Raw genomic sequence first — 26,859 nt, 5'->3', positions numbered from 1 at the left:
AAATTGGCCAAAAGAATCAAAGCACACCAGTTTCTCAACAAAACTGATTTTTGAAGGGCTTGAGATTAGTTCTGTAGGAATAAAATCAATTCTAAGAAAAACTTACAAAATATTTTGAAAGTCTGATCTTTCATAATCATTTTTTATTTGGAAATTCTAAACAATTCTCAAAAACACACAGGGGAAAAGAGACTCTAAGAATAAATAAAACATTGTTCTTATTTTGCAAAAACAAGTATATTTAAGGGGTGAGACTTGATTGTTCCATACTAGTTGACACAGTTAGAGATAAAGGTAGAGAAGCTAATTCTAACAATTAAACCTTTATATAATTAGATTTTACCGTAGTAAAAACTTAAAAAAATGTTTAGTACTTTGTTCTTTACTATGTACACAAAACATGACATATTTATAATGTCTGTCTGACCATAAAACAAGTTAAGTTCTTGCAAATGTAGAAATTTACCTCTCATATGTATAGATGTAAAATAAATCCAAAATTATGTTTGGCCTTTAAAATAACATACTAAACTGAAACAATACTGTAAAGAGGAGGAAAATAAAAGCTCTGAAAAAGGCAAGTCCATCACAAAATATAATACACAGGCTTGTTCGTTTTGTTTTTATCTTAATTAGCTACTATTACTTAAAATCCACAATTGATTTCTACTGAAAAGTCAGATGGCTGGCAAAACCAGGCTAAATCCTGGCATGGCAATCATGGGTCCTCTGGCAAGCATTACCCTGCCGACTGCTGACCTTCACTGGCCTGCTGCACTGAAGTTACTTTGCCTGCTTGGCCCAGTAGGTACCTGCAGTTTCTGCCCCTGCGCAAGACCATAAGCTCAAGAGCAGGAACTGTGCCTTGTGCATTTCAGAATCCTAAGCACCTGCCTCAATTTAGTCACTTAATAAATGAGAAAGGAAGAAACCACCTAGGAAATTTTATCTAAATTATACCTGTAAGAATCCAGAAACTAATACAAAAAAGGCTCATCTCTGTAAGATTTGAAAAGGTAACTATCATGTAGGGGCTCTGAAGAAACTTGATGGCTGAATGGTTAAATTTATAACTCCTTTCCTGTGTTCTCATACCTAACTTTGATTGGTTTTCTCTATAGGTGTTCACAGAACATTATCTGCTTTCTGGCAATAAAGGACTATCATGTCATGTAAAACTTTTCTAAGGCAAAACCATATGATGCTGGATCAGTATTCTAACAGTGTGCATTAACTGTGTCTACTCTCACAGCTAGCAATGTGGATTCCTCCCAGGTTCTTTTTACCCGTAGGAGGGAACTGCTTTAAAAGCAACACCCCCTGGCCTGATGCGCCAAAAATGAAATTTCTCTTAACAGCAGATATGAATCCTGACCTGATAGGTGACACTAGAAATAAAACTGCAGTATCTCATGAAAAAGTCTCTGTTTGCTAGCCCCCCTGCTGAGTTAAGCTACTGTGCCAGCAAAGTGGTCTCTATCTTGATTGGAAATTTTTTCATTATGTGGACTAATGAGCCATTGGTCCACACCTGGAATCTTTTTTAAATGTATAAAAACATTCAAACACAACAGCAGGAATACAGTTAGTTTACCCCCCCCCCCAAAAAAAACAGATGCAAAATTATAGACTATACACAAGATTTTCATAACAATCCAAGCCAGAGATTCATATTCTTAAACTCAGTTTCTGCTTGTTGTTTATCATTATGGTACTATTCATTCAGACATATTACATTTTACTGTTAAATTTGATGTATCTTTCAATTCTGATGCGAAGAGCAGTATCTTCTAAAAATAGAATATTAACCCATTTGTAACTTTCAAGCTTGACTTAAATCCAAGTGAACATTATTTACTTTCTGAATACAGAATTCCTTATTTTAAAATATTTCTAAGTTTGTCATTTATTTGAATTATATTATTAAGTTATGTCAATATATTGAAAGTAGGGGACTGGGAAGGCAAGAAGAAAATGATGAGATATAATTTTGGGACAGCAATTCAAATAAAGCCCTTTCAGCAAAATTAAAATGTTAACACTGAAGTTTATTACAAAGATGCTGGAATAATAAGCTCCTTTTAGTTGACAGGGCTGCCTTTTTGCCTCCACCTATCATTTTATTAATAGGTATAAATGGGATCACTTGAAAATATATATAAAACCAATTTTAAAATTTTTAAAATATTTTTTTCAAGAATACTTAATTGGGACAAATAAAATCCATGCATTTCTCAGAGATTTTGTACTCTTCACAGATTTTACAAGATTAATATAGTTTCACGCTGAATACATAACTACCACTATCAAGTAGCTATAAAATTAACATATCTTAGCTCCATATTAACTTCTGACCTGCTCTATAAAAAGCACCTGAAAGGGTGTTATTTTCACATGGAAATAGTATGTAAGACTAAAGAAATAATGGATACCGAGAAATCCATACAGTAATTAATAAATGATGGTTCCGATTATTTCATTAAGCTTCAAAAGTGTATTTACTTCTTTAAAAATCAGGTCCATCTTCAAAAAGATATAAATAACATTCAAAAGCAAGCACTACAAAAAAAACCCCAATATTTTCCAGATGATATGAAAAAAACTTTATTTAGGAGTTTTAGAACTAAACTATGATGCCACTTAAGAAGCGAACAAACTAAAGATGAAGTGAAAAAATTGACATGAAATGCTTTCAATTTTACTGGAATAAATTTAGTCAATAACTGTAAAATATATACCAAAGCAAAGTTTTCATTTACTTCTCTCAGGATTATTAACAATAATATTTTACAAATTTATGTGAAACATAAATTCAGACTTGCAACTCTTTCTTCTGTACTATAGCTGTGTGTAATGAAAATAAATTCAACCACCAAAAAAAGAATTTGACATTCGGGAAATCTTTTTAATAGCTACTCTTTAAAATAGAACTCATTCTAGCCACTTCTATATAGAGAAGTTTGCATAGTTTAAGTTCATCCAGATTTAAAAAATAAAATTTAAATTGCATCTTACCTTCTGTATTCGGTAAGAAGCTGATTATAATGACAAACCACAGACTTCGCATTCTGCAACCAGAAGACACCATTATTGATCCCTTTAAATATTTTCTTTGTATTCCTTAATGAATCTAGTTATAAATGCCCAGCTTCATCGAACCCAGCAGTCTGCATCATTGATCCTCATATCTGAAAAACAAACAAATCCATCATTTACTCTTATGGTCCTGTTACGTCACAAAAAAATGCAAAAATAATAACAACAAGTCTCTCTCTCCCTCCCTGCCTCCCTCCATCTCCTAAGTATTAAAAAAAAAATAAATGGTATATATTTTGATTTTACATCCAATATGGGAGCTGCTCTACAAACTGGATATCTGAGCCTTTAAAGAATATAAAGAAAATGATCAAAGCTCAAAAAACATTTATAGATAACCATGACATATGAATTCGTAGAACCAGCTATATAAATCCCTAATGATTTTTTTCTTTGAAAAGCTTAGGAAGTCCTTCTAGAACAATACATCTGTCTCTCTATGCCACGTATAAGTCTTTTTACCAAATTACTAGCTTTAGTATCTATTGCTTCTAAAAAATTTTATAAATACATATACTTTTTTGTTTGTTTCTAGTGATGATAACAGCAATATTATCTACTATTTTACCCTGTTATCTTGCAGGACAGATTAGAGGTATAATTAAGCAGTTTATTTTTCTATACAAGGACGTACAATTTTTAAAACATGGGTGTAATTTATATAATAATGGCATTCCAAAAAAACCACATTCTTAAACACTACATATCAAATTGCTATAGTTATTCATAGAGGGAGCAGTTTGATAAAGGGTCTCTTAACTACTTCATTTTTAAGTTTTAGATTTTCCTATATTGGGGGTTTTTTAATAGCAACGTATAACTTAGTAAGATTAAACTTATATCCTTTTTTTTTTTTAAGATTTTTTATTTATTTATTTGACATGACAGAGACAGCTAGTGAGAGCGGGAACAGAAGCAGGGGGAGTGGGAGAGGAAGAAGCAGGCTCCCAGCGGAGGAGCCTGACATGGGGCTCGATCCCAGAACCCTGGGATCATGCCCTGAGCCGAAGGCAGATGCTTAACGACTGCGCCACCCAGGCACCCCTAAACTTATATCCTTAAGCAGGTTGGTCCATCCACTAGACCCAAATAAAAACCCCAAGACCATGATGATTGTATCTCCGAGGTTGTAACACTATTTTTCTAAAAACTGGGAGGGGGTAAAGAACATAAAACCTGGAGCCAAGTCTAATTCTGACTAGCCCTTAAGAATCCAGTTCTTCAACTGGAAAGGATACAAAAACTTCAGGAGCATGACTTACTCAGTATTTCTCAGTTCCTAGAACATAAGACCAGGTTATTTGCTAGGTTCTACTGAAGTGTTTCACTTCTGCCTAGGTTAACATGAGGAATCAGAGTAAATACTAGCCTTGCAATACATGTAAAATGCAGACAGTTCTCAAATACATCCAGCCTCCTGGTCTAGCCTTGAAGATAGAAAAATTACAAAATTTTCCTTTAAAGGGATATCTGAACAGTTTCTTCATATTAACTTCCTGTCATTTTCTTCTAAATAATACTCTTACCAAGTTCTCTCAATCTATCATTAATCTGTTGCAGACAAAGAGTTTCTTAAAATGGGGGAGTGAGGGGAATATCTCCCATTCTGAAGCTGTATCTATAAAAAAAGGTACCCATATAACTTAGATGCTGTCACGAAAGCATAAAGAAAATTTAGAAAAATTTTCCTAGATAACTCTGGAGTTCTCTCTTTCACATTATCTGAGCTACTATGCATTTGCTACATGCTTCATGTATCATATATGATTCTATTAGCAGTTTACTATATTCTATTATCAATTCACTATATTCTATTATCAGTTCACTATGACATAACTTCAATGGAAAAGCAGTCAGATTCTAAGTAGTTTGGAACACTTATCACCCTACAAAGTCACTACCTTGTTTCACCGACAACCACACCAAAAACAATGTAAAAAATTAACCTGGAGCTATTATCTAGTGTTTAAATATAAAGATCCATAAAATCACAGATGAAACTAGCAAGATTTCCATAATAAGCAGTTTGTTTTATCATGCTTATAATTTAAGAGATAAAACTGCTTCCCTATACATCCCTCCATGACCCAGAACAGCTCGATTTTTTAGCTCTTTTTGAAACTACTGAAGACGTTTAGGTATCATGATGAAGGGTGTCAGAAATGGTGTTACCCAGTTCTAAGAACACTTCAGATGATTCCATGCCCAAAGAAATTTGACAAAGACAAAGGAAAGGGCAAACTTCCTCTCCTGAATGCCAAAAATATAAAAAGAATGATATATCAAAAATTAATCTGGTGGGGAAACATGGCACACAACCTTGTAGAATTGGCTACCTCTATTCTTTTCTCACACTGAACTCCCAAAGAGTATTCAAAAGACAAAACCCAATGTTAACCTGCAGTTTACAACTGCTGTGGCAAATTACCTCCCTTGAAACTGCAAAAATATAAAACTTTATATTTTATATAAAGCACAAAAAGAAGTCAGATAATTTCATGACCTATCACATTGGAAAGGCTAATCAAGAAACAACTTCTTATATCCTCCATATTGTTCAATGATCTGATCAAGCAATCAGAATAATTTTAATGTGTGGACGAGACACGTTAATTAGTACGCGTAAAATAAAGTCAGCCTCTGGAATTCTCCTGATTTAAGCGAAGAATTCTGACTGTCCAAGTACTGTTTATAATGAGTATTTTCATTTCAATGACATGCATACAGGCTGCCTGCCCACATGCACAACTCTTGAACACATTTCTACTTTCTTAAAGCAATCCAAGATCAGTCTGTCTTCGGTCATCTGCTATTTGAAAGGGTCCTTGTTTGTGGGAAGAAAGGGAAGGAAGAAATCAGAGACTGATGACTGCTTCTTAGGAAACAGCTGCCAAGATAGGAAAACCTCTGCTAGTAAGGGGAAAATGAGGAGGAAACCGCACAACCAAGGCCTCTTTTGTGGTCTTTGGCCAGGACAGATATTTCATGAACTGATTTTTAACTCTAGTAAAATTTAAGTGTATTCTTAAGGATTTTAATGTGAAACACAATTTTAAGGTTTGAGAATGTGAAACACAATATTAAAATTACACTGTAGTCAATTATGAGACTTAGTATAGATGATTATTTCTAAAAAACAGAAACAGGTTCTGGAATGTAATAAAATCATGGTTTTCTTTATGCAAATAAAGCTTATGTCCATCTGTGCAATAAGTAAAAAGAATATCAAATTAATTTTTCTCATACTACAATCTATATCCAATCATCTTCACATCAAATAAAATTATTTACAAAAATTCAAGCTTTAAATGCAATTTTGAAAACGAAGTCAAAAGATTTTATTGCTGTTATCCAAATTAAGGGGCTCCTGGGTGGCTCAGTCGTTAAGCGTCTGCCTTCAGCTCAGGTCATGATCCCGGAGTCCTGGGATCAAGTCCCGCATCAGGCTCCCTACTCGGCCGGAAGCCTGCTTCTCCCTCTCCCACTCCCCTGGCTTGTGTTCCCTCTCTTGCTGTCTCTCTCTGTCAAATAAATAAAATCTTAAAAAAAAAAAAAAGAAAAAACAAATTAAAAACAATCTTCCAGTAAAAAAAGTCAATGAGAATTGAAATACTTAACAAACCACAATCAGTTAAAGATAGAATGAATAAATAATCAAACATGGTGAAACTAATCTTAGGAAAACACTGCTCCTAATCAAAGTGGAGCCAAAGGACACTCATAGGCATAAACGTAGCTAGCTAACAGACTCCTCCTTCAAACGCTTCAACTACCTGCAAAATGAAGCTCAGCAAAAGCTTCTCTGGATGCAAAGCAAACACAAGGAATAAAATCAGAAAAAAAAGCTATTAAATGTCCTTTCAATGAACAGAAAGCATTTAGTAATTCTCCATATTAATAACCAGTTTGTCCTTAGATTTTAGAAAACCCCTTTCCAAGAACTTTAGTGAGGAACTGTGACTATGAAGGCACAGTGCACAGATCAAACTCCTCTTAATGCTAAGTAACGGTTCATTTCTTAATAAAATCAGATAACAACATTTCTACTTAAACTATAAATAATATGGTTTTTAAAATTCCAAACCACTTCTGATGTTCAACCTTGTTTTTATCCTTCAAATAAGAAGACTCAAACAATTTTATCCTAATCTTATTTCTACCAAACCTCTGTCAAGATTTTTAGATCTAAATATCCCACTACTCTGTCATGTAAAAAGTCAATTAATGCATCATTACTACTAAACCCTCCAAAGCTGAACAACGACTTCCAGGAATATGCCTCAGCACTGTTTATACTCCTCAATGTTTTATACACTACGTACAATGTACAGTTAGGTGTAGTCTTTCAAACAGTAACCTGCTTATATTTATTGGCTGCATAAAACATCCCATGCTTTAAACTGTCAGCAAAATTAGGAAAATACTACTAATCAGTTTTAGCGTTCAAGTATTTATGTTACATTACCAGGAAATCACATTTAAGCTCGTATATGATGTGCCGGTTCAGCAAAAATAGAAAAAAATAAAACCTGTTTGTAAGTGTCAGTGAAAGAGGCAGACTAGACCACGCTTCAAACTAATAAGAGGAAAAGATAATTTAAAGTTTCCTAAAACTGGTTAGCTAAGGTTGATATTCTATTAGTAGTAAAACCAACATAAAGATTCACATCCAAAGCTTTGTCTTTGATTTCTACTTATGGACACTGAGGTATTAAGACCACTGAATGATAAACCCAAAACAACACACGAGAACAGGGAAAGAAAAGCACCATCTAAGCATGTGACTAACTAAAGTCACCCATCCTTGTTATTATGCACTAATGCTGTGTAAAAGGAAACATTAATGCTTCGTTCTACGCACTAAATGTATGTCAGTACTAAATGAAAGACAAAGAAGCTATCTATAGAAAATCAGTCTTTCTAATCTTATTTGCACTGTAAAATTATGATTATGAAATGGAACTTACTAGCAAATGAGACCTGCTCTTCTATATATTACCCAAAGAAACAAAACGACAACAATAAAGGGTAATACTAACCCCATTATGCCCCCATGCAAAGGCTTAGAAAATGAAAAATAAATTACAGTTTCATTTCAATCTAAATCTCATTCGGGGTGTTCACTTTCCAGAAATATCTTATGTGTGGGCCTGACAGGCCAGAATTCCCCCTTCTTGTTAACATCGGAGAAAACACTGACACTCTTGGGAGTTTTCTTTCAGGAAGTTGTCTAAGTAAACCTTTGCTATCGCTAATCAGTGGGCTTATTTTAGCTCCAGACATTCAACGCTCTTTTGTGTTTCAGTTTATTTTCTTTCATTTCACAAAGATAGTTTGGGGCTGGGAATGCTGATAGAGACTTTAAAACCACGTGGCCAATCACCGGTCGCCACCCTCTTTCTCCATTTCATTTCTGTGGACACTGGTATCAAGTCCAGAGTACTTTAATTAAACTATTTATGCCAAAGTCCCCTTAACATTCATTACTGGTCTGACCCCTTACTGAAACTTCTGCACTGTAAGGGAATAAATTATTCTAGAAGAGGTCTTAGAGCAGAAAAGAGAAGAGTTCAGGAATGCTCCTAGAATATTACATCAGCAATCTGCTGTAACATCTACCAGCCATGCTGAGTATGCAAAAGAGACTTGTAGCTGTGCACAATGGAGGCACAGTGCAAGGCAGTCTGTCATTCTCTTCATTAAAATCCTCCAGTTGAAATAATAAAAACAAATTGCTGTCATTTTCAAACCAATGCAGGGGACATTTATGACTGAACATAAACTTGCAAATTAAGTCTCAAAAGAAAAACAACAACAACAACAAAGTTACATGCCCAGTTCAAAATATTACCTTACGTTATCATAAAAAGTTGATGGCTTCCTCAACTTTTCTACCCAAAAAAAAAAAAAAAAGTAAATCCGTTTGTTTAAAATACTTTGTATTTATTGTTAAATTATAATCCATCTACAATATAAGAAGTTAGTTTTTCCTCATTTGGGGGAAAGGGAAAGGTATTTTTAAACGACAGTCCTCTCTAAATTTAAGACATTCTGAATGTTTCCCTTTAACTTTCTTTTTTTTTTTTAAAGATTTTTATATATTTGACAGAGAGAGAGACAGCTAGCGAGAGAGGGAACACAAGCAGGGGGAGTGGGAGAGGAAGAAGCAGGCTCCCAGCGGAGGAGCCTGACATGGGGCTGGATCCCAGAACTCTGGGATCACGTCCTGAGCCGAAGGCAGACGCTTAACGACTGAGCCACCCAGGCGCCCCTCCCTTTAACTTTCTAATAGTCTAGAATTCTTGTGCAATTTTTTTAGTTATATACAAATTATGGGTACTACAGCCAAAAATTATTTCCTGAGTGCCTATTATGGGCAAAACACTATATTAGACATACATCACTAATTCTTCATTAGGTAAATATTATAAAGGTCAGAAATCTGACCCTCTGAGAGGAAAAGTAACATGATTGAAGTTATTCAGCTAACAAGTACCAGGGCTTGAATTCTAATCAAGGCTAATTACAAAGCCATTCTTTCTGCTAGTCACTACATTATTCATCTATTATGTGGTGGGTACTGAGGAACAGAAGAGACAAAACTCTTTACGCTTGGGAGATTACATTCCACCTCAAAAATAACCCTTCCTAATAAAAAGCTATAATTGCCTGGTTCATAGTTAGGTCTAAATAGTTTATTCATAGTACTTCATGAAATCTTCACAACTTGAAGAAATATATATTATTATTTCCATTTTGCCTTAAAACGAGAATACATATACTGTTCAAGAACAGGAAGTAAATACCAGTGCTGGGATATAAACCCATGTTCTAAAACCACAATTGCCACTAATTAAGTAGTTCGGATAAACTTACTTTATTTTATCATCTTTCCCTTTAGAATAAGAAATGGAAGTAAAACAAAGGTATTTTGGGATTGTGAAAATGACAAAATACCAAAAGAATAATGAGTTGATTTTCAAAATGTTTACATTTGTAAAACTAACAGCCCTTAGGTAATGATAGCTAAATGTTAACTTAATTTTTATTATTTCCAGTCAAGCTATCTTAATTTCTTTCACTTATAGTGCTGTTTAAATTAACAAATTATTCTAAACTAATAAATCTTATCAGCCGAAATACCTGAGAAGTTGCTTACAAATCAAACAATAAACTTAAGTATTTCCTCCAATTATAATTAACAATGAATCTTAACAGTCCTGGAAAAAATGTTTTCACATTAACATCTATAATATTATGGACTAATCATTCATTGTTCAGCCAAACAGAAAAGAAAAAAATCCAATATTGCTCGTGAGATTCAATCTTATGTTTGGCTCACTGCACTGGATCCTTTGTTCATAAATCATCGTTACTAGTCATTCCCTGAATCAATATTCAGATTCCCTCTTGGTCTATATATACAACCACTAAATGAAATAATAATGACCCAGGATCTGTTGTATATCAGATCATCAATATCACCATCAGAGGTTTCTAAGAGATAATTAGGTAATCTGAGTAAACTATGTCAAATGATCTTAAAAATAAATATGAAAAATTACTATGAATACACAGTAAGAAGCTGAAGAAAATTTTGTGAAGTATAGCACATTGCCTTATGTAATCAATAAATGATACAACTCATTTGCAAGCTATGTCAATATATATACTGTCATCTAAACTTACAATTTTCACTTCTAAAATAAAGTAGATATTATTAACACTATAACTGCATGTTTGTCAGTTTAGGTCAATGACTAGTGATTACATTCTAGATATTTTTGATATTGAGTACTGGGAGAAGTGTTACTTACTTGTTAATTATTTTTATCTTATATATTATTAATTGGTCCTGTGTTAGGTTCAAAAGGAATTATAATACAGATTAAGATATCATTGCCACCTTCAGGGGCGCCTGGGTAGCACAGTCGTTAAAGCGTCTGCCTTCGGCTCAGGGCGTGATCCCGGCGTACCAGGATCGAGTCCCACATCGGGCTCCTCCGCTATGAGCCTGCTTCTTCCTCTCCCACTCCCCCTGCTGTGTTCCCTCTCTCGCTGGCTGTCTCTCTGTCACATAAATAAATAAAATCTTTAAAAAAAAAAAAAAAGATATCATTGCCACCTTCAAAAAGTTAATAATCTTCTCAGGAGAATTAGAAATAGAAGAAAATGACTAAGACCCAAAATATGCATTAATTAGTAATTGTTATACTCCCCCAAAACTCTATGGTAATAAATGTATTTCATACCATAATAATGAGAGAGAAGAGAAATAAAAGCAGTTTCTGGACCCGTGTTTTTCTTGAGATGTGTACCTAGATCAACTAACATCATCTGCATAGAAAGAGTCCAAAATTGAGATCAGGAGCACACTGTGGAATCCTGTCTTAACCTACCACTGTGAAGGTTGATACAATTCACCAACCTGTAGTCCCCAAGTCAACCAACTATATATGAGCATAGGAATAGACAATAAATCTACTATCCCATTATTTTCCCAATTATTCCAATTACACATTTATGGTCCTGATTCTATCTTAAGTAATCTTAAAGTAGATTTTTGGGGGCTACTGCAATATGTTTTACTAGGGCTTATCTCTTCTCTCAAAATATGTCTCAGAAATTATTCTAATAATTCACATTCTAAAAATTGTATCTAAAGGAGTTGCTATTTCAGAAAAACATTTTTTGAAACCTACTTATACATGATCACATTGGCAGCCATAATGATAATAACCTGAGTTACTCAGCTCACATATTTCACACTCTGACTTCATGGGACAACTACACATGATCAAAAAGCAAGATGACATCAGGGACTTCTTCCAGAAAAAGCAAGTTCTTGTGCCTTGACAAGTGTTGCTTTCTTCAAACCCTATGTTGCATACCATATAAATCTGTGTCTATAAGCAAAATTCAAGACAACAGCATTTTATTGAGTTATTAAAAAAATATAAATTATTTCTGAAAATTAATTTAATTAACAATAGAAATAAAGTTGTAGTCCAAGTGTGAGAACAGAACAGACTCTTACTTCATTGTTAGACACATTCTCTGTTGTTGGTATGGCTGACTCCTCTAAAAAACATTAGGACTTAGATGGGAAGACAAGAAAAATAATCACGGACAAACTATTAAGAAATAGTAACGGACTGGGTTATGCTGAATGGTTGTTAAATACAAAACAAATAAAAATAAAACATAAACTTTAGTTCATTAAAAAATTAAAATCAGGTTGTATGTGTTAGTGCTTTTTAACTACTCAATCATGCAGTGGGGGAGGTATTTGGTTTTTAGAAAAGAAGATTTGCAACTTCAAAATGTAATTTTATAGCCTCTATTAAAATTTCAAATAATATTCAAGTGGTAATAAAAGAATGATGTTTAATAAAAAATATATAGGTTATAAAAAGCTGAGAAAAACTGACTACAAGCTTGAATTAACTTGCCAAGACTCTTTTTTTTCTAAAGATTTTATTTATTTGAGAGAGAGAGAGAGAGCGCGCGTGTGCGCATGGCAGGGAGAGGCAGAGGGTGAGGGAGAAGCAGATTCCCCACTGAGCAGGAAGCCCTACGTGGGGCTCCATCCCAGGACCCTGAGAGCATGACCTTAGCTGAAGGCAGGTGGCTTAACCGGCGGAGCCACCCAGGAGCCCCAAGACCCTCTTACTTAGTAAAAGACTAATGTATTTTGTAGTATTTCAACAATTTTTAAAAATTTTCCAATTCAGAAAACTTTGAGGAAAATATATTCCTTGTTACTAGGCCGTATATAAAGAAAAACAAAAAGCTGTACTTAATAACTACCACTGATAATAACTAGTGAGACTTTGAATCTCATAAGCTAAAAATTATCAGTAGTATTCCATTATGTTTGGAAAGATGAGAAACAAGGGACTATGTAGACTGATATTACAAAGCAGGTATCAGGAAACTTTTTCAATAAATGACCAAACGGTAAATATTTTAGGCTTTAAGGACCCTACAGTCTCTGCCATTATAGCATGAAACCTGCTATAGACAATACATAATAATGAATGAGCGTGGCTGTGGGCCAATAAACTTTACTACAAAAAACAGCCAGCCAGCTACAGTTTGCCAAGCCCAGCTATAGATGAACTGGCACAGGATGAAGATAACTAAATGCAGTTCAGTCAAGTAATGAACTGACCAATAGCTATCAATGTCTGCCAACATAATCAAACCAATTTTAGTCTGTTATTTTAAGAAATTAATTTAAATGTTAATGTAAAGGTAAATTAACCATGCTGGAATGAGAAAAATAAAACAAAGCAACATTATACTGACCAAAACAAATTAGCGTTTCACTGTGTGTGTATAACAAAGCCATATGTACAGCTTACAGTGTCTGGGGAGAAACTCCAGAAAAGAAAATAAAGGACATTACCACAGTAACCTATCTTGCTACTCTGTTTGGCAGGAGAGAATGTAAAACCAATCAAAACAATAAGTAATGGAAGACTGAAAAGTAATGAGGTTTGGACAAGACCCCTGAGGTATTCTACCATTAGCATGATGGTTTCAAATAGCTGTTGGTAAAAGTGGCTTCAAACTCCTGAAATTTCTGTCACCATTGCTACTCACGCATATGAAACACTGGATATATCCCAATTCTACATTGTATTCAACAGGAAACTGCTAAATTCTAATTTGCTGAATTTCTGCGAGAAAGCTAAAAATTCTACAAGGCCAAAATCACCAATCTTATTCCAAAAAATTATGAAGTCACAATAAATTCACACATTTCTTTTGGAACACAAGCATTTTTATAGCTTTCCAACTCAGGGTATCTAGATTCTCCCCAATCAAAATATTTTGAATGTTACCAATACAGTAAATATTTTTATTTTCTACAATCTAATATTTCTTAAAATTGAATAGTCATGCTATAACATATCATAAGAATAACATTTCTAAGCTACAATTAATAGGTATCACATTAAAATACAAGAAGGCTAAACTTTTCTATCAATATTATATATAAGACAAAAGAGTGGAGAAGGTTACAAATTTTTAATAAGAGCATTATATTATGGTAGTAATAATCTAGGTGTTTTACTGGAAGTGAAGTGGATTACCGTAAATGAAATTTTAAAATGTCCTTTCCATTTTACAGATAACACAAAATGACTTTTTTTCATGTCTCTAGCGATAAGGATAAATTTGCCACACATTTAAATGGTGCCTTCACCCTTCCCACTCTAGCTCACGAATTAATAATTCAATGACATTAATACAAGAAGATAAATGATAAAAAGGTTAAGGCGCATGGGCCAACCATACACACATACTTCTTTTAGCACAGTTAATACTTCTCTGCCAATTATAGCTAAAACTTTTTAACAGTTTTCAATAGCATTTTTACAATCTAACTAGCAGCTTATGCACACACAATTTCACACAATTCAGGCTTAATAAATCTCCTGCTGGTACCAAACAATCATTCTAGGGGATTAAAGTGCAACATCTGTTAACATTAATAATGTTTTATATAGTCATATGTATTAAAGAAGCCTCTACTCCATTATTAGTCTCCTAAAAAACCTTCTACACCAATATATTGATTTAACAAAAATTATATATATATCCCTCAATTGGTGACTTACAACAACAAAGAAATACATTAGTATGAAATGGTAAAAGAAAAAAAATCCCTGCATTCTTTGTGAGTAACAGATTTTTCTGAACCAAACTTAACGAAATGTATTTGAGTGTGCATGTGCAGATATATGAAACACTAATGAAATTAGCTCAGTCTCTAATAGTTTTTAAAACCAAAAATCCTCGGTAGCATTACCCATTGTAAATTTCAATACACCAGTGCTCTGTAAATATAAAACGTACTTCAATGTAAGGTGGCACACATTCACTCACAGTTGATCTGACTCTCTGAAATGTCTTAATCCCTTCTCACTGTTTTCATTCCCAGGGCCCTGACACCTTCTAAACTTGTGCAAAAACCTCATAGGTGATTCCTCACCCTCCATTCAGCTTGCTAATCTCCACTGGACTAATCTTCCTCATTTCACTCTACAACGTAAAAACGTGTAAAACTAGAACCAATCCCAGAGATCACTTCATACATAAGACAAAGAAAACATTTGGGGTTGTGACTTGACGAAGGCAAAGCGCAGAACTGCTGATTTTTAAATTTTCCATAAGTACGTATATTACCTTGCTGTAATTCAATGATCACAACAAATCTAGTATCTCTATTTTAGCAACAGGGAAATTACAACTGGGGGCTGAAGGAGTAATAAATGGAAAGTTTAATAAAAAGTGGCAAAAAACAAAAGTAGGACTAGAATCCAAATAGATCTAATTTCAAAAATACTTAAAACCTCTGCTTCTGTCAAATTTATTTGCTCAGTAATTCTGAATATGCCTTTAGAACTGATTTTTACCAAGATACCCATATACAAAGCATTACCCTCCTTCCCACCTAAGGAAATATATATGGATTTGGTAAGTTTAAAAACCACCTAAACCATAAAGCCAACCTGACCACCTCAAGGTGAAAAAACTTCTCCTTCCACAAATTACTATAGTCACCATCTGTATCATTTGTACAGTAGGTGATCTTGGGTTATCATAGGACTCCTCTTCAATTAAGCTTTTAAACTGTTTTTAAAATCTCTTTCGTCCAAATTTCCCATATTTATCTTTCTTCAATATCAGTCTCTTCAAACCAAACCAAAAAAGTTCAAATATATATGCTTTGTTCCAGACACTATGGCTGGTACTGCAAGCAATACAGGGATGCAGAAGATAAGAAAATGAGACAAAGGGGGCGCCTGGGTGGCGCAGTCATTACGCGTCTGCCTTCGGCTCAGGGCGTGATCCTGGTGTTCTGGGATCGAGCCCCACATCAGGCTCCTCCACTGGGAGCCTGCTTCTCCCTCTTCCACTCCCCCCTGCTTGTGTTCCCTCTCTCGCTGCCTGTCTCTCTCTGTCAAATTAATAAATAAAATCTTAAAAAAAAAATTTAAAAAAGAAAAGGAGACAAAGGCACAAATAACTACAAATTACTTTAATGTAATTAAGTAAGTTGTCCTTACAGACCATAGCTTTGCCCATCGCTTTAATCAAGTCTGATATGTAGCATAATACACTGGTGATTAATACAGTGAATACACAATAAATTAAACAGGTTTCTGGAAATTACCACTTTTAATAGATTTCCCTTTTTAGCTAACATCTAAGTTTGAGAATGATCATCATTCATTTATTTCCTATTTTTCCTCTTTAAAAATCAGCAAGATTCAATTTTTGGACCAGAGGAGGGTTACCCTCACCTCTGTACCTTTCTTGGCATACTCACGATGTTCCTTCCACCTGGAATTCCCTCTGCTACTTGTTCCTTGGCCAACTACTATTCCTTTTCCAGTACTCAGTTTAGGCCTATCACTAAACTATCTAACTCCCTCCTCCCCCTAAACCTTACCACACACACCAAAAGAGCACTACTATTTGTGTCCATAGCACAGTGTACTATATCACAAAGTATCTAAAATATCATCTCAAATTATTGTTAAGCTAACTGAAAACAGAACCCATGGCTTTCACGTCTATAATCTCGGTGCTAGGCAGCCTTGCATAATGCTTGGCAAATAGCACCTAACAAATGTTTCTGACAGAAAGAAAGGAAAATAGGGAAGAAAGGAGAAAGCTGTGAATGAATAAACTAAACTGCAGATGCAAAGACAAGACCATGAATGGTGGAAAGGATAAAGAAAAGTGAATGGAATCCAGAAACTAAAGTGTGAAACAAACATAATACTTTAAAAGTAGAAACAAATGTAAGATCCCCTAGAATAGGGATTTTCAAGGATTTTTCTTCCTACACAAGACTATTTTTAATTAAATGTTTAATTCAATATTGAAAATGCCTATTTAAAAGACAAAATAAAAAATGAATGTTTTTCAGAAAGCTTAATTTACCATTGTTTGGCATATTACTTTATCATTTTTATCACTTACAGAAGCCAAATAAACTGAGCCTCCTTATTATAAAAGTGAAGCAGGAAGATCACAATTAATGGGGAAACTAAACCTACAACTCAGCTCTAACCAAAACCAAACTCCAGTTAAATAATCCCCTAATGGAAGTTTTTCCTTAAAATACTTGAAAATCTGGGGTGCCTATGTCAGTTAAGTATCTGACTCTTGGTTTCAGCTCAGGTCATGATCTCAGGGTCCTGGGATCGAGCCCTGTGTCTGGCTCTGCAATCAGCACAGAGTCTGCTTGAGACTCTCTCTCTCTCCCTCTCCCCCTTGCTTTCTTTTCACTTTCTAAAATAAATAAATCTTTAAATAAATAAATCTTTAAATAAAATAAAATACTTGAAAATGTAATAGAACCTATGAAAACAATCTGTAATTTAAATATTTTAAATCATTTAAAACTTTTTCAAGTATTACAAAATATGAAACTATATGAAATTATACTAAAAATGCCTGATAAATCTGCTTTTAAATAAAAATAAGACTGGATATATTTTAAAATTTTCAAAGTACACTAAAAATACAAGAAAATTTTTTCTTGCAAAACTTTTTGACAAGGTAGGCTTCCACATCTACACATTTGCCCAGCAATATTTAGGATTTGGAGAAAATATTATTTCCATCAGTAGAAATTTTTGGTTTTTTGGTAAAAGTTCTCTTAAAAGTGAAAGTTTTTAAATAGAGGGCAACACATGGGTACAACACACTTTTATCACCATTCAGAAGAAAGAATGGAAAAATCAAAATCCATACCTTTTTCCCCCTAAATTATGAGACTGACAATTAGCACTCCAAATCAATGCCAATTGTAGGGCTTATACTGCACCTCTAAATGAAAAGACAGTAAATTTCACAATGGGAATTACACTTCAGCCTTACTTTGCAATTAAGGTATCTGGTACTGCCTATAAAGCATGCGACATTGAAGTTTTTTTTTTTTTTTTTTGGTATTTATGTTTTGCTGAGGCTGTTGAAAAACCATAGCTACTTCCAAATCCTAACTTTCCACCTTTCCTCAGACCAGCACTGCCAATTTAATCGACTTTAATATATGAATCAAGCATTGATAATAAATCTAAGCAGCTTGTTTGCAGAAAGATATCTGAATATTAAATATGAAATTTAACAGGTTTTAATAATTAGACTCTGTAAATTGTATAATATATATGTCTGTCCTAATTTGGGAAGATGCACTTCTCACATAATACTCATCACACTAAAAACAAGAAATTGTTCTGGCATTTCACTAAATTAAAATCTTGAAACCCTACAGCTACGATGTGCAAATTTAGAATTTATTAATACTTTAAATCAAACCATAGTTATTATTCAGTTTCATATAATGCAATTTAGTTTTCTGTAAATGCAAGAACACAATGAGATTTTAATCGGAATCTGGTGTTAGTCACTAGAAGACATCTTGGAAGGTGAACATCTACTACCACCACCCTTCAGAAAAACTATCATTTCACAGTTAAAAGATAAAAATTATCCACCTGTGATACCCACTGAGGAAAGGAATTATGGAAGAATGACTCCTAACATACCAGAAAACGTTTCTAAAGCTAAGATTTAGGCTACTCTTACTAGAAACTTATATGCAATATTAAATACTATTTTTTCATAGTTTGCTAAATGCCTAGATGGTTACAACATGGATTTGCTAAAATATTGGCACAATTTTTCTTTATATATTTTATCTAATGACCATTAAAATATCTTTTTAAACACTTGTATTATTTTTTATGGTTTTCTTTACTAACTAAAAAAACAAAATTCACACTACAGTATCAACACCCACATTTAGTTAACCTCCCTTTATTTCATGTTGATTACCTTATGCAAATCTATCTTCAGCATAACTGATCAACCAGCAGAAAAAAGAAGTCAGCTTTCATACCAGGACACAGTTCTGACAAGCAGCCTCTACTGCCTTCCTTTTAAAACTGTTAATACATGGGAGGATCCTAATCTTTGTGATGATTTGGGGGCAGGGATTTTGAAACTGTGATTGTAGGTCAGGGAGAAGAACTACAAAAAAGAATCCTACTTGCATTTTTCCATATGGTAATTCAATCAGATATCAGATTATAGTAAAATAAGGAAAACTGTTGATTTTTTTTATTTAATCACACAGTAAAAGTGGAAGCAGATGTTTTCAGGTGGGTGGGTAGACATCAACATTTCTTGTTTTCAGTATCAGAACATCAATTCTGATAAAGGCAAATCAGATCAATCACTGATTTACCACCTAAAGAAGACACCGACAAAAATAGAAAACTCTGAGCAGAACTAAAAAAGGAGGAAGAGAGAGTCTCCCAACAAACATGAATAAAAAAAACAGAACAAATCTAAAGAGTGAAAATGGATGCCAAACAACAGGAGCCACTTCAATATGTGAACCAAATCTAATTCACATCAATAATGATAATAATAAGCATTTACTGAGAGCTTTCCATGTATGAAGCTCTATTAAACTCTGATAACTGCATCACACAATTTTTCTCTTATATGGAAAGAATACTTTCAGATTACCACAAAAAAATCAGTACTAACTCTTGTATTATTACTATTATCATTCTTAGATCCATGAGAGGAATCTGAAACTGCTTAGGTTCTAGTCCAATTTATTGTGATCTTTATTATCATAAATGACAACTATTTATTCAAAAATATATTGAGAGCCTACTCTGAGTTAATAACTGATGATCGGTGCTGATAGGTGCTCGTGGTTGTTGCTCAGCTTTGTCACCCATGATTAACCAGCTATAAAACCTAAAAGTTATTACTGGGTCTAAAGAACTGAAAAACTATCAAGGAAATAATTTCATTATCCTTAATAATGAATAAGATGTAGCTAACAAATTTTCTAGGTACCAACAGAATAAATATGTAAGTTCATGATAACAAAAGAGAAAGCCACAATAAATTGTAATGAATTACCAAAAAAGACCTTTGAGGGCACAGAAACTCCTAAAACTTTCCAAAAAGGGACAAGGCTTGTATCTAAGGAAACCTGAGAATATCAGTTTGTGAAGGAACTGTTAAGAATGTTAATAAAATGGCCCTTAAAAAAGCCCAAAGTATTCTTGCACAAAATAAAAAATTTCTCTCTAACCAGATTTTAACAGCTGACCTTTGTAAGTCTTGATTACCTTAGAAGAAACTTCACATGAAATACAAATAAACCAAAAACCTAAACCTTATAGCCTCAAATCCACATAATAAAATTGTTCACTTTAATCAGCACTTAAAGAAACATGAATATAATTTAAAACATATATAGGTATATACTCAAGAATATTTTTAGGAACATTTGTAAAGGAAGCAAAATATTTTTTTCACAAATATAACATTAAAAATGTGCATTTCACCTTGAAGCAATTTTTTTGGACCACTGGTATTATTTAGGCATAATGCATGAACCTCAAAGTATGGGCAGAAAAATGGACTCATTCCTTCCCTTGCTTTCAAGCAAGCTAATGGCAGGAATGAATGACGGGTTTTTTTTTGTTGTTTCTTTGGTTTTTTTTTAAGATTTTATTTATTTATTTGACAGAGATAGAGACAGCCAGCAAGGGAGGGAACACAAGCAGGGGGGTGGGAGAGATAGAAGCAGGCTCATAGCGGAGGAGCCTGATGTGGGGCTCAATCCCATAACGCCGGGATCACGCCGAGCCAAAGGCAGACGCTTAACCGCTGTGCCACCCAGGCGCCCCAAGGAATGAATGACGTTTTGAACCTATGTTTGATTCCTAGCTCTCTACCCCCCATTCAATTACCGAATTCTATCCCATCATTACAAAAGTTTTCCCATCTGTCTATAGTCATTGCCTTGCACCTGGACCGTCATCCACATCTTCTCAGGTTCTATTTCTTCCATTATTTCCCTGCTCTAGTTCATTGCTTACACCATCTTGAGAGTTAGCAATTAAAAATATAACACGTTCTCAATCAAAAATATTAACACTTCTTATGGCCCAAATGTAGTCTAATTTTAGTGGAGTAGGCTCTTTATAATCACGTTCCAAACTAACACCTCATTTTCATCTCCTTCCATTTGCTGTGTGATTCATACCTTCCATACACATTCTCCTGAAGGTACCGTATTTCTTCCTTTGTTTCCAGTGCCTTTACCTCTGACCTGTCTGCCTCTCAAAAAACCTGCATTTGCTGAAATCATCCTCTGCCTTCAGGTCTACCTAAATGGAGTCTCTTTTTTCCATACTACTCATTTTGAGTTCACCCCACCTACCCTATATTCCCCAGTCTGTCCTCTACACTTCAGTTTGGCATGCCACTATAGTATGCCTTATATTATAATTATTTGTGGAAATGTCTGTTTCTCTCAGGAGATTATAAGTAACTCTTACAGAGCAGTCCTTACACAGCACATTTTTCTAGGCAGGGCCTTAATAAATGGCTGTTAATCCAAAATGAATACAATTAAAGCCCAGAAGTTAATGGATAACTAGATGAAATATACTTATAGATAAAACTGTTCTTGTAAAGGATAAAACACAATCAATATTGTAAAACACAGACTTTAAGACCAATTCAAGAAAATGCATACTTTTGGTCTGGCAATTTTGGCAAACTCAGTACTAGAAGTTCTCACATTTTTAAAACCACATGTGCTGCCATAATAACCTCTGTGGCATTGCAGGAAACCAAAAATAACATCTTGAAAGTAAAATCCAAAGCATTATAAATACTGTGAATTATTAAAGTAAATCCAAGCCCTCACCTGTCACTTATACACATGCAACATTGTCAAGAATGACTGCTCTGAACTACAGAAGCATAACGTACTTTAGGAGAATGCACACACATATGAAATTTTTCCAAAGATAATTTGGATTTGACTTTATTGGACTCTCGAAAGAATTCTTTTATATAGTAAGAAATCTCTAGGACTGTGCATCTTAATACAATTTAATTTATCAAAATTGGGAGTGAGAAGTAGCATAGTGGCAATAATTTAATCGCTCTGGCTTGGTAATCCCCTCTGGCCTTGAGAAAACTATAAATTGCACAACACAGAAGAGTGACAAAATTTAAGCCGCCAAAAATTAAGATTTACTTTATCAAATTTACCTTTATGATCTTAGCTGTAAACTATAAATGTCCCTATAAATGAAAAGTTGGCTTAAGGAGTTTTAATTAGACTAATAAATCTTTTTTTTTTTTTTTTTACAGATTTTATTTATTTATTTGACAGAGAGAGAGAGACAGCCAGCGAGAGAGGGAACACAAGCAGGGGGAGTGGGAGAGGAAGAAGCAGGCTCCCAGCGGAGGAACCAATGCGGGGCTCGATCCCAGAATGCCAGGATCACGCCCTGAGCCGAAGGCAGACGCTTAAGGACTGAGCCACCCAGGTGCCCCTAGACTAATACAGTCTTGAATACAATTCCAAAGATGAAAAATCTGCCTTTCACCTAAACAGCTAAGTACACCAAATGCACTATTATTCTGAAAGATAAAAACAAAATTCTGACTACTATATTTAAAATTAAGAATTTTCAATTTTTTTAAATTTGTAATATTTACATATATTAAGCCAAAAACTGTGCTATTCTAGATTTATCATCCAATTCTTTATCTGTTGAGTAAAATTAATAAAACTCCAAGTTCATATAAAGGAAGCTTATGACTAAAGATAGGGAGTTTTTAATTTGCACTGACTTGTTCATTAAAATATTTTTCAATCTATTCACAAATCTTGCAACAATAAAAAAAATGGACTTAAGTCTTACCTTTAAAGCGGTTTTTATACAACCATGACAGGTGATTTTGAAACATTTTAACCTGGATGTTAAACACTTCAATTTCCACAACTTTTGATTATATGTTAAAATGATGTAAAATATTAAAGCTTTAATGAGTACTCAGCATTAAAAAGTCAATTTAATAAGTAAGGAATTAATTTTCAAATAGGGAAGCGGAGCTTTAGAAATTCTGAATGTTATAGTTGTGACTCTGTCCAAACTAAGCAGCATTACTGAAAATTTTAACTGTTTAGTCAAAATTATATATTGTTTCCTGGAATCCTTCCTAATATTTTTAGTTTAACTTTCTAACTACTTGAATTATTCATACGTGTTATATATAGTTCCTTATCTAAACACCTACCCTTATACAGGGTTGTCTATCTTTCACTTTGTTTGAATCTTTTTTATGCAAAAAATTTAATGTCAACAAATTAAAATAATAAAATTACAATTTTATCTAACTTTTAGGTTCTAAAAGAGTAAGGAGAGAAAATTTATACATACTTAGGTCTTGGACATAATGTAATAAGTTTTAAGTTTAGAGAACAGACAGCCTAATCTTCAGCCAAAAATGAGAACAAGACAATGCTGAATCCTTGGCCAACAACCTAAACATGTTTGCCTTATCATATTTTGGTTGAAGCAAATATGAATAAAACAAAGAGGATAGCAGGCCAATCAAATCAATTGTACTACGTAGTTGCCCACACAAATCCTTCTTTATAGACAAACTTTCTTTTAAAATCATTTAATCCATAACATGAATTATAGAATGGCAAAATATATACATTCCTCAAACTGTCATTTAAGATGCTTCAATAAAAATTTTCTGGGGCGCCTGGGTGGCACAGCGGTTAAGCGTCTGCCTTCGGCTCAGTGCGTGATCCCAGCGTTATGGGATCGAGCCCCACATCAGGCTCCTCCGCTGTGAGCCTGCTTCTTCCTCTCCTACTCCCTCTGCTTGTGTTCCCTCTCTCGCTGGCTGTCTCTGTCTCTGTCAAATAAATAAATAAAATCTTTTTAAAAAAAAAAAAAAAAGATGCTTCAATAAAAATTTTCTATATTTTCTTTGAGAAAAAAGTACATGGACTAAAGTTTTTCTTTTGCAGGTTGAACAAAAATAGGCAAGTATAAAAAAGTCACTCATATATCATGATGAATAAAGGATTATCAGACCAAACATTAAAAGAATATTTTATAGGAGTTAAATAATGCCCAACATGAAGGTATGGGAAATATCCTTTTTTAATTATGGAGGGCTCAATATATTCAGTCATATGGAAATAATCTGAAGACCACCACCACATGATTCCACATTAAATAAAAAACTTATACATTGATACTAATCACTAAATTTGTACCTTGCTCTTTCTCAGAGGTCAAACAGCATGTTACTTGGAAGTCAAATGAAAAAAAATGTGATTTAATTTTTTTAAAAAAGAAATAAGGCTCTCAGCCATCAACCTGGAAATAGGATGAAAAAATTCTATCAGAGGAAATATCAAAAATATTATAAAGAAATATACAAAATACTGAAGAAGTGTTAAGTACAAAAACATTTGAAAATATCAATTTTATAAATAGGAGTGATTTATTTTTCATAAACAGAAAAACTCAATTTTAATAAAACAAGCTAAAAAATTAAGCCTGTATTTTAATTTATATTCAATTAAACGTTAACATTGTGGGGATTTAATTGCAACCTTCTTGGTAACGTTCTTGATTTTCCCAGATTTAAAAGGCAATATAGAGAATGAGACTATTAGTGTATGTAATCTGTAAGATTCTCAATATTCTTCGAATACTTAAGCAATGGTTGTACTAAAGGCTGTTCAATTTAGTATTGTTCTAAAGAGTTCTTGTTCTAATTTTTTAAGAACACTCTTAAGTTATTAAAAATCAATTCTAAATTTTTTTTAAAGCCAACTTCAGAAAATGTGAATTCTAAGATACTTAAGATTTGTTCTTCGATTTTTTAATCATGTAACATTAGTGATTGAATAATAAATGCTTTGAAAAATACCATTTCTCATGTAATGAAACCAATTATAGGTTTCAGGCTGAAACGTCAGGAGAACTTTGCACTTACCATTCAGTAACACAATACAAGAGAATTAGTAAAAAAACAACAACAAAACGAATGTGAGGTGTGAGAGAATGACTACATTATTAAAATAGGCAAAGTATAGGAGTTATGTTTGACCATCAAGTTCATTATAATTCTATGTCACGATAATTTAACAAAATATTTTATAAGCACTAATCAACCCAAAATTCCTATGAAGAGGACAAAGACAGAAAAGTGCTTTTAGAGTGTATTCTTAAATACCTTAACATATTGCAGCTGTTATCTGAATCCCATGTTGCAAAGATCCAAAACAAAGATTTTCTTGAATGTAATTCGAATAATTTCTAAGGTCCAGGTACTTATTTTTGCATCTGCCAACAGCTACCATGGGCCAGTAATTACTACTAAGAGATAACAATGCATCCCTTATGATGCTCTGACAAGTAGTGAAATACTGGGCTAAGCTATTTCCTTGAACCTAAATTTTTATTTCAGGCCTCTGATATGAGTAATCACAACTACTTTTCAGCTTTGACTGGTATTTGGTCAAAACAAAAATGCCTTTCCAATCAATATTCTGATTTAAAGACCCCTGAACATAAACTAATTTTTAAAGAACATTACATAAAAATTCAATGAGTAGATGGCTTCTTTTCCTCCTTAATTTTAAGTCTCAAAAAGGCTATTTAAATTTATATTAAACTCGTATTTATATTAAAGTATGAAAACCATACAAATATGAGACAAGATTATCCATGAATAGAAAGCATCAATATTTTTAGTTGGAATTTCAGTTATTTCCTTAGGTGGTGTGCTTATTCTTATATATAAGTAATATAATCATGTTTAAATTACTGGAGAAAAAATGTGTATCTTATAATTTATTCTTTTTAAAAATGAATAGAAATTTGATACTCTAAGATTTTAACATTTTTTACTCTTCAGTGCAGCTTTGAATTAGCAATATCCTGTGAATGTCATAGGATCATATTACATAAAGTGTACATAATAAAAAGTAGTCTTTTAAACCTTTGTTAGATTTCAACTTGATGAAATCTATGCCTTTGAAAAATATAAAAACAAAAAGAAACTAATATTGTTAATTTATTATTATTAAAATGAAAGCAATAGTTTTTAAATTTTAAATTTAGTTTTTAAATTCTGTTAATAAGGCAATATAAAATATATTTTTTCCAACAGTAATTAAAACATGCAGATTCATAGTTCTGATTCCAGACTCTTCATATAGGTATACATAAATTTTGAATAAATATTATTTAGGGTTTTTTACATGTTTTATTAACTTCCATTTAAAACGTTAACCTGTTAAAATATTTGACTTGGTTCAAATAGAATAAAACAGCAAATTTTTAATAGAAATTTCCATTTTTATAAAATGTATATTAAAAAAGATTATTTCAAATATGCATTCATAACACATGCTACTCTTATCTCGAGAATTATTCCTCATATTATGTTCTACTCATAATATAGCTTATTTTTTTAAAAAAGCCAATCTGCTCAAACAGATGTAGAAACAATTTAATACATACACATTTACTCAACATGTACACAAATGAGAAGAGAATCTTATATCATAATTAATATTTGTATTATTCATTCAAGAATATTTGATAGAAATTTCTTTGATAACCTACAAAGAATATCAAGGTTATTTTAAACTAAAAAGCATTGCCAATTAACTTCCTTTAAACATCCCCAATATAATACCAATAACACTTTACAATAACGACTTAATTAACTTGTCAACAAAACATTTTCTTTGCAATGGATTCAAATTTCACTACTTTAAAAAAACATCCAGTAGTCTATCTCCAAATTTAAGACAAAACAAGTACAACTTACCCCAGCTGTGCCTTTCCAATAACCTCACAG

General features: G+C 33.2%; 1 protein-coding gene across 14 annotated transcripts in view; it reads right to left on the bottom strand.

Annotated features, from left to right (window-relative positions):
• Positions 1 to 26,859, bottom strand: part of ADGRL2 (adhesion G protein-coupled receptor L2) — a 184,430-nt gene that overhangs the window by 144,099 nt on the left and 13,472 nt on the right. For all 14 annotated transcript variants that reach the window (XM_087866037.1, XM_045801926.2, XM_045801923.2 and 11 more), the window contains exon 2: positions 3,016 to 3,188. In XM_087866037.1, the coding sequence (XP_087722163.1) occupies positions 3,016 to 3,088 (73 nt within the window). In that variant the 5' untranslated portion in view covers positions 3,089 to 3,188. The remainder of the gene's footprint in view (positions 1 to 3,015; positions 3,189 to 26,859) is intronic.

The sequence above is a fragment of the Ursus americanus genome, chromosome 12, assembly GCF_024610735.1.
Source record: "Ursus americanus isolate L20-20 chromosome 12, mUrsAme1.1.p, whole genome shotgun sequence".
Taxonomy (NCBI): Eukaryota; Metazoa; Chordata; class Mammalia; order Carnivora; family Ursidae; genus Ursus; species Ursus americanus.
The sequence above is the reverse complement of the archived record's forward strand: the minus strand, read 5'-3'. Positions and strand labels throughout refer to the sequence as shown.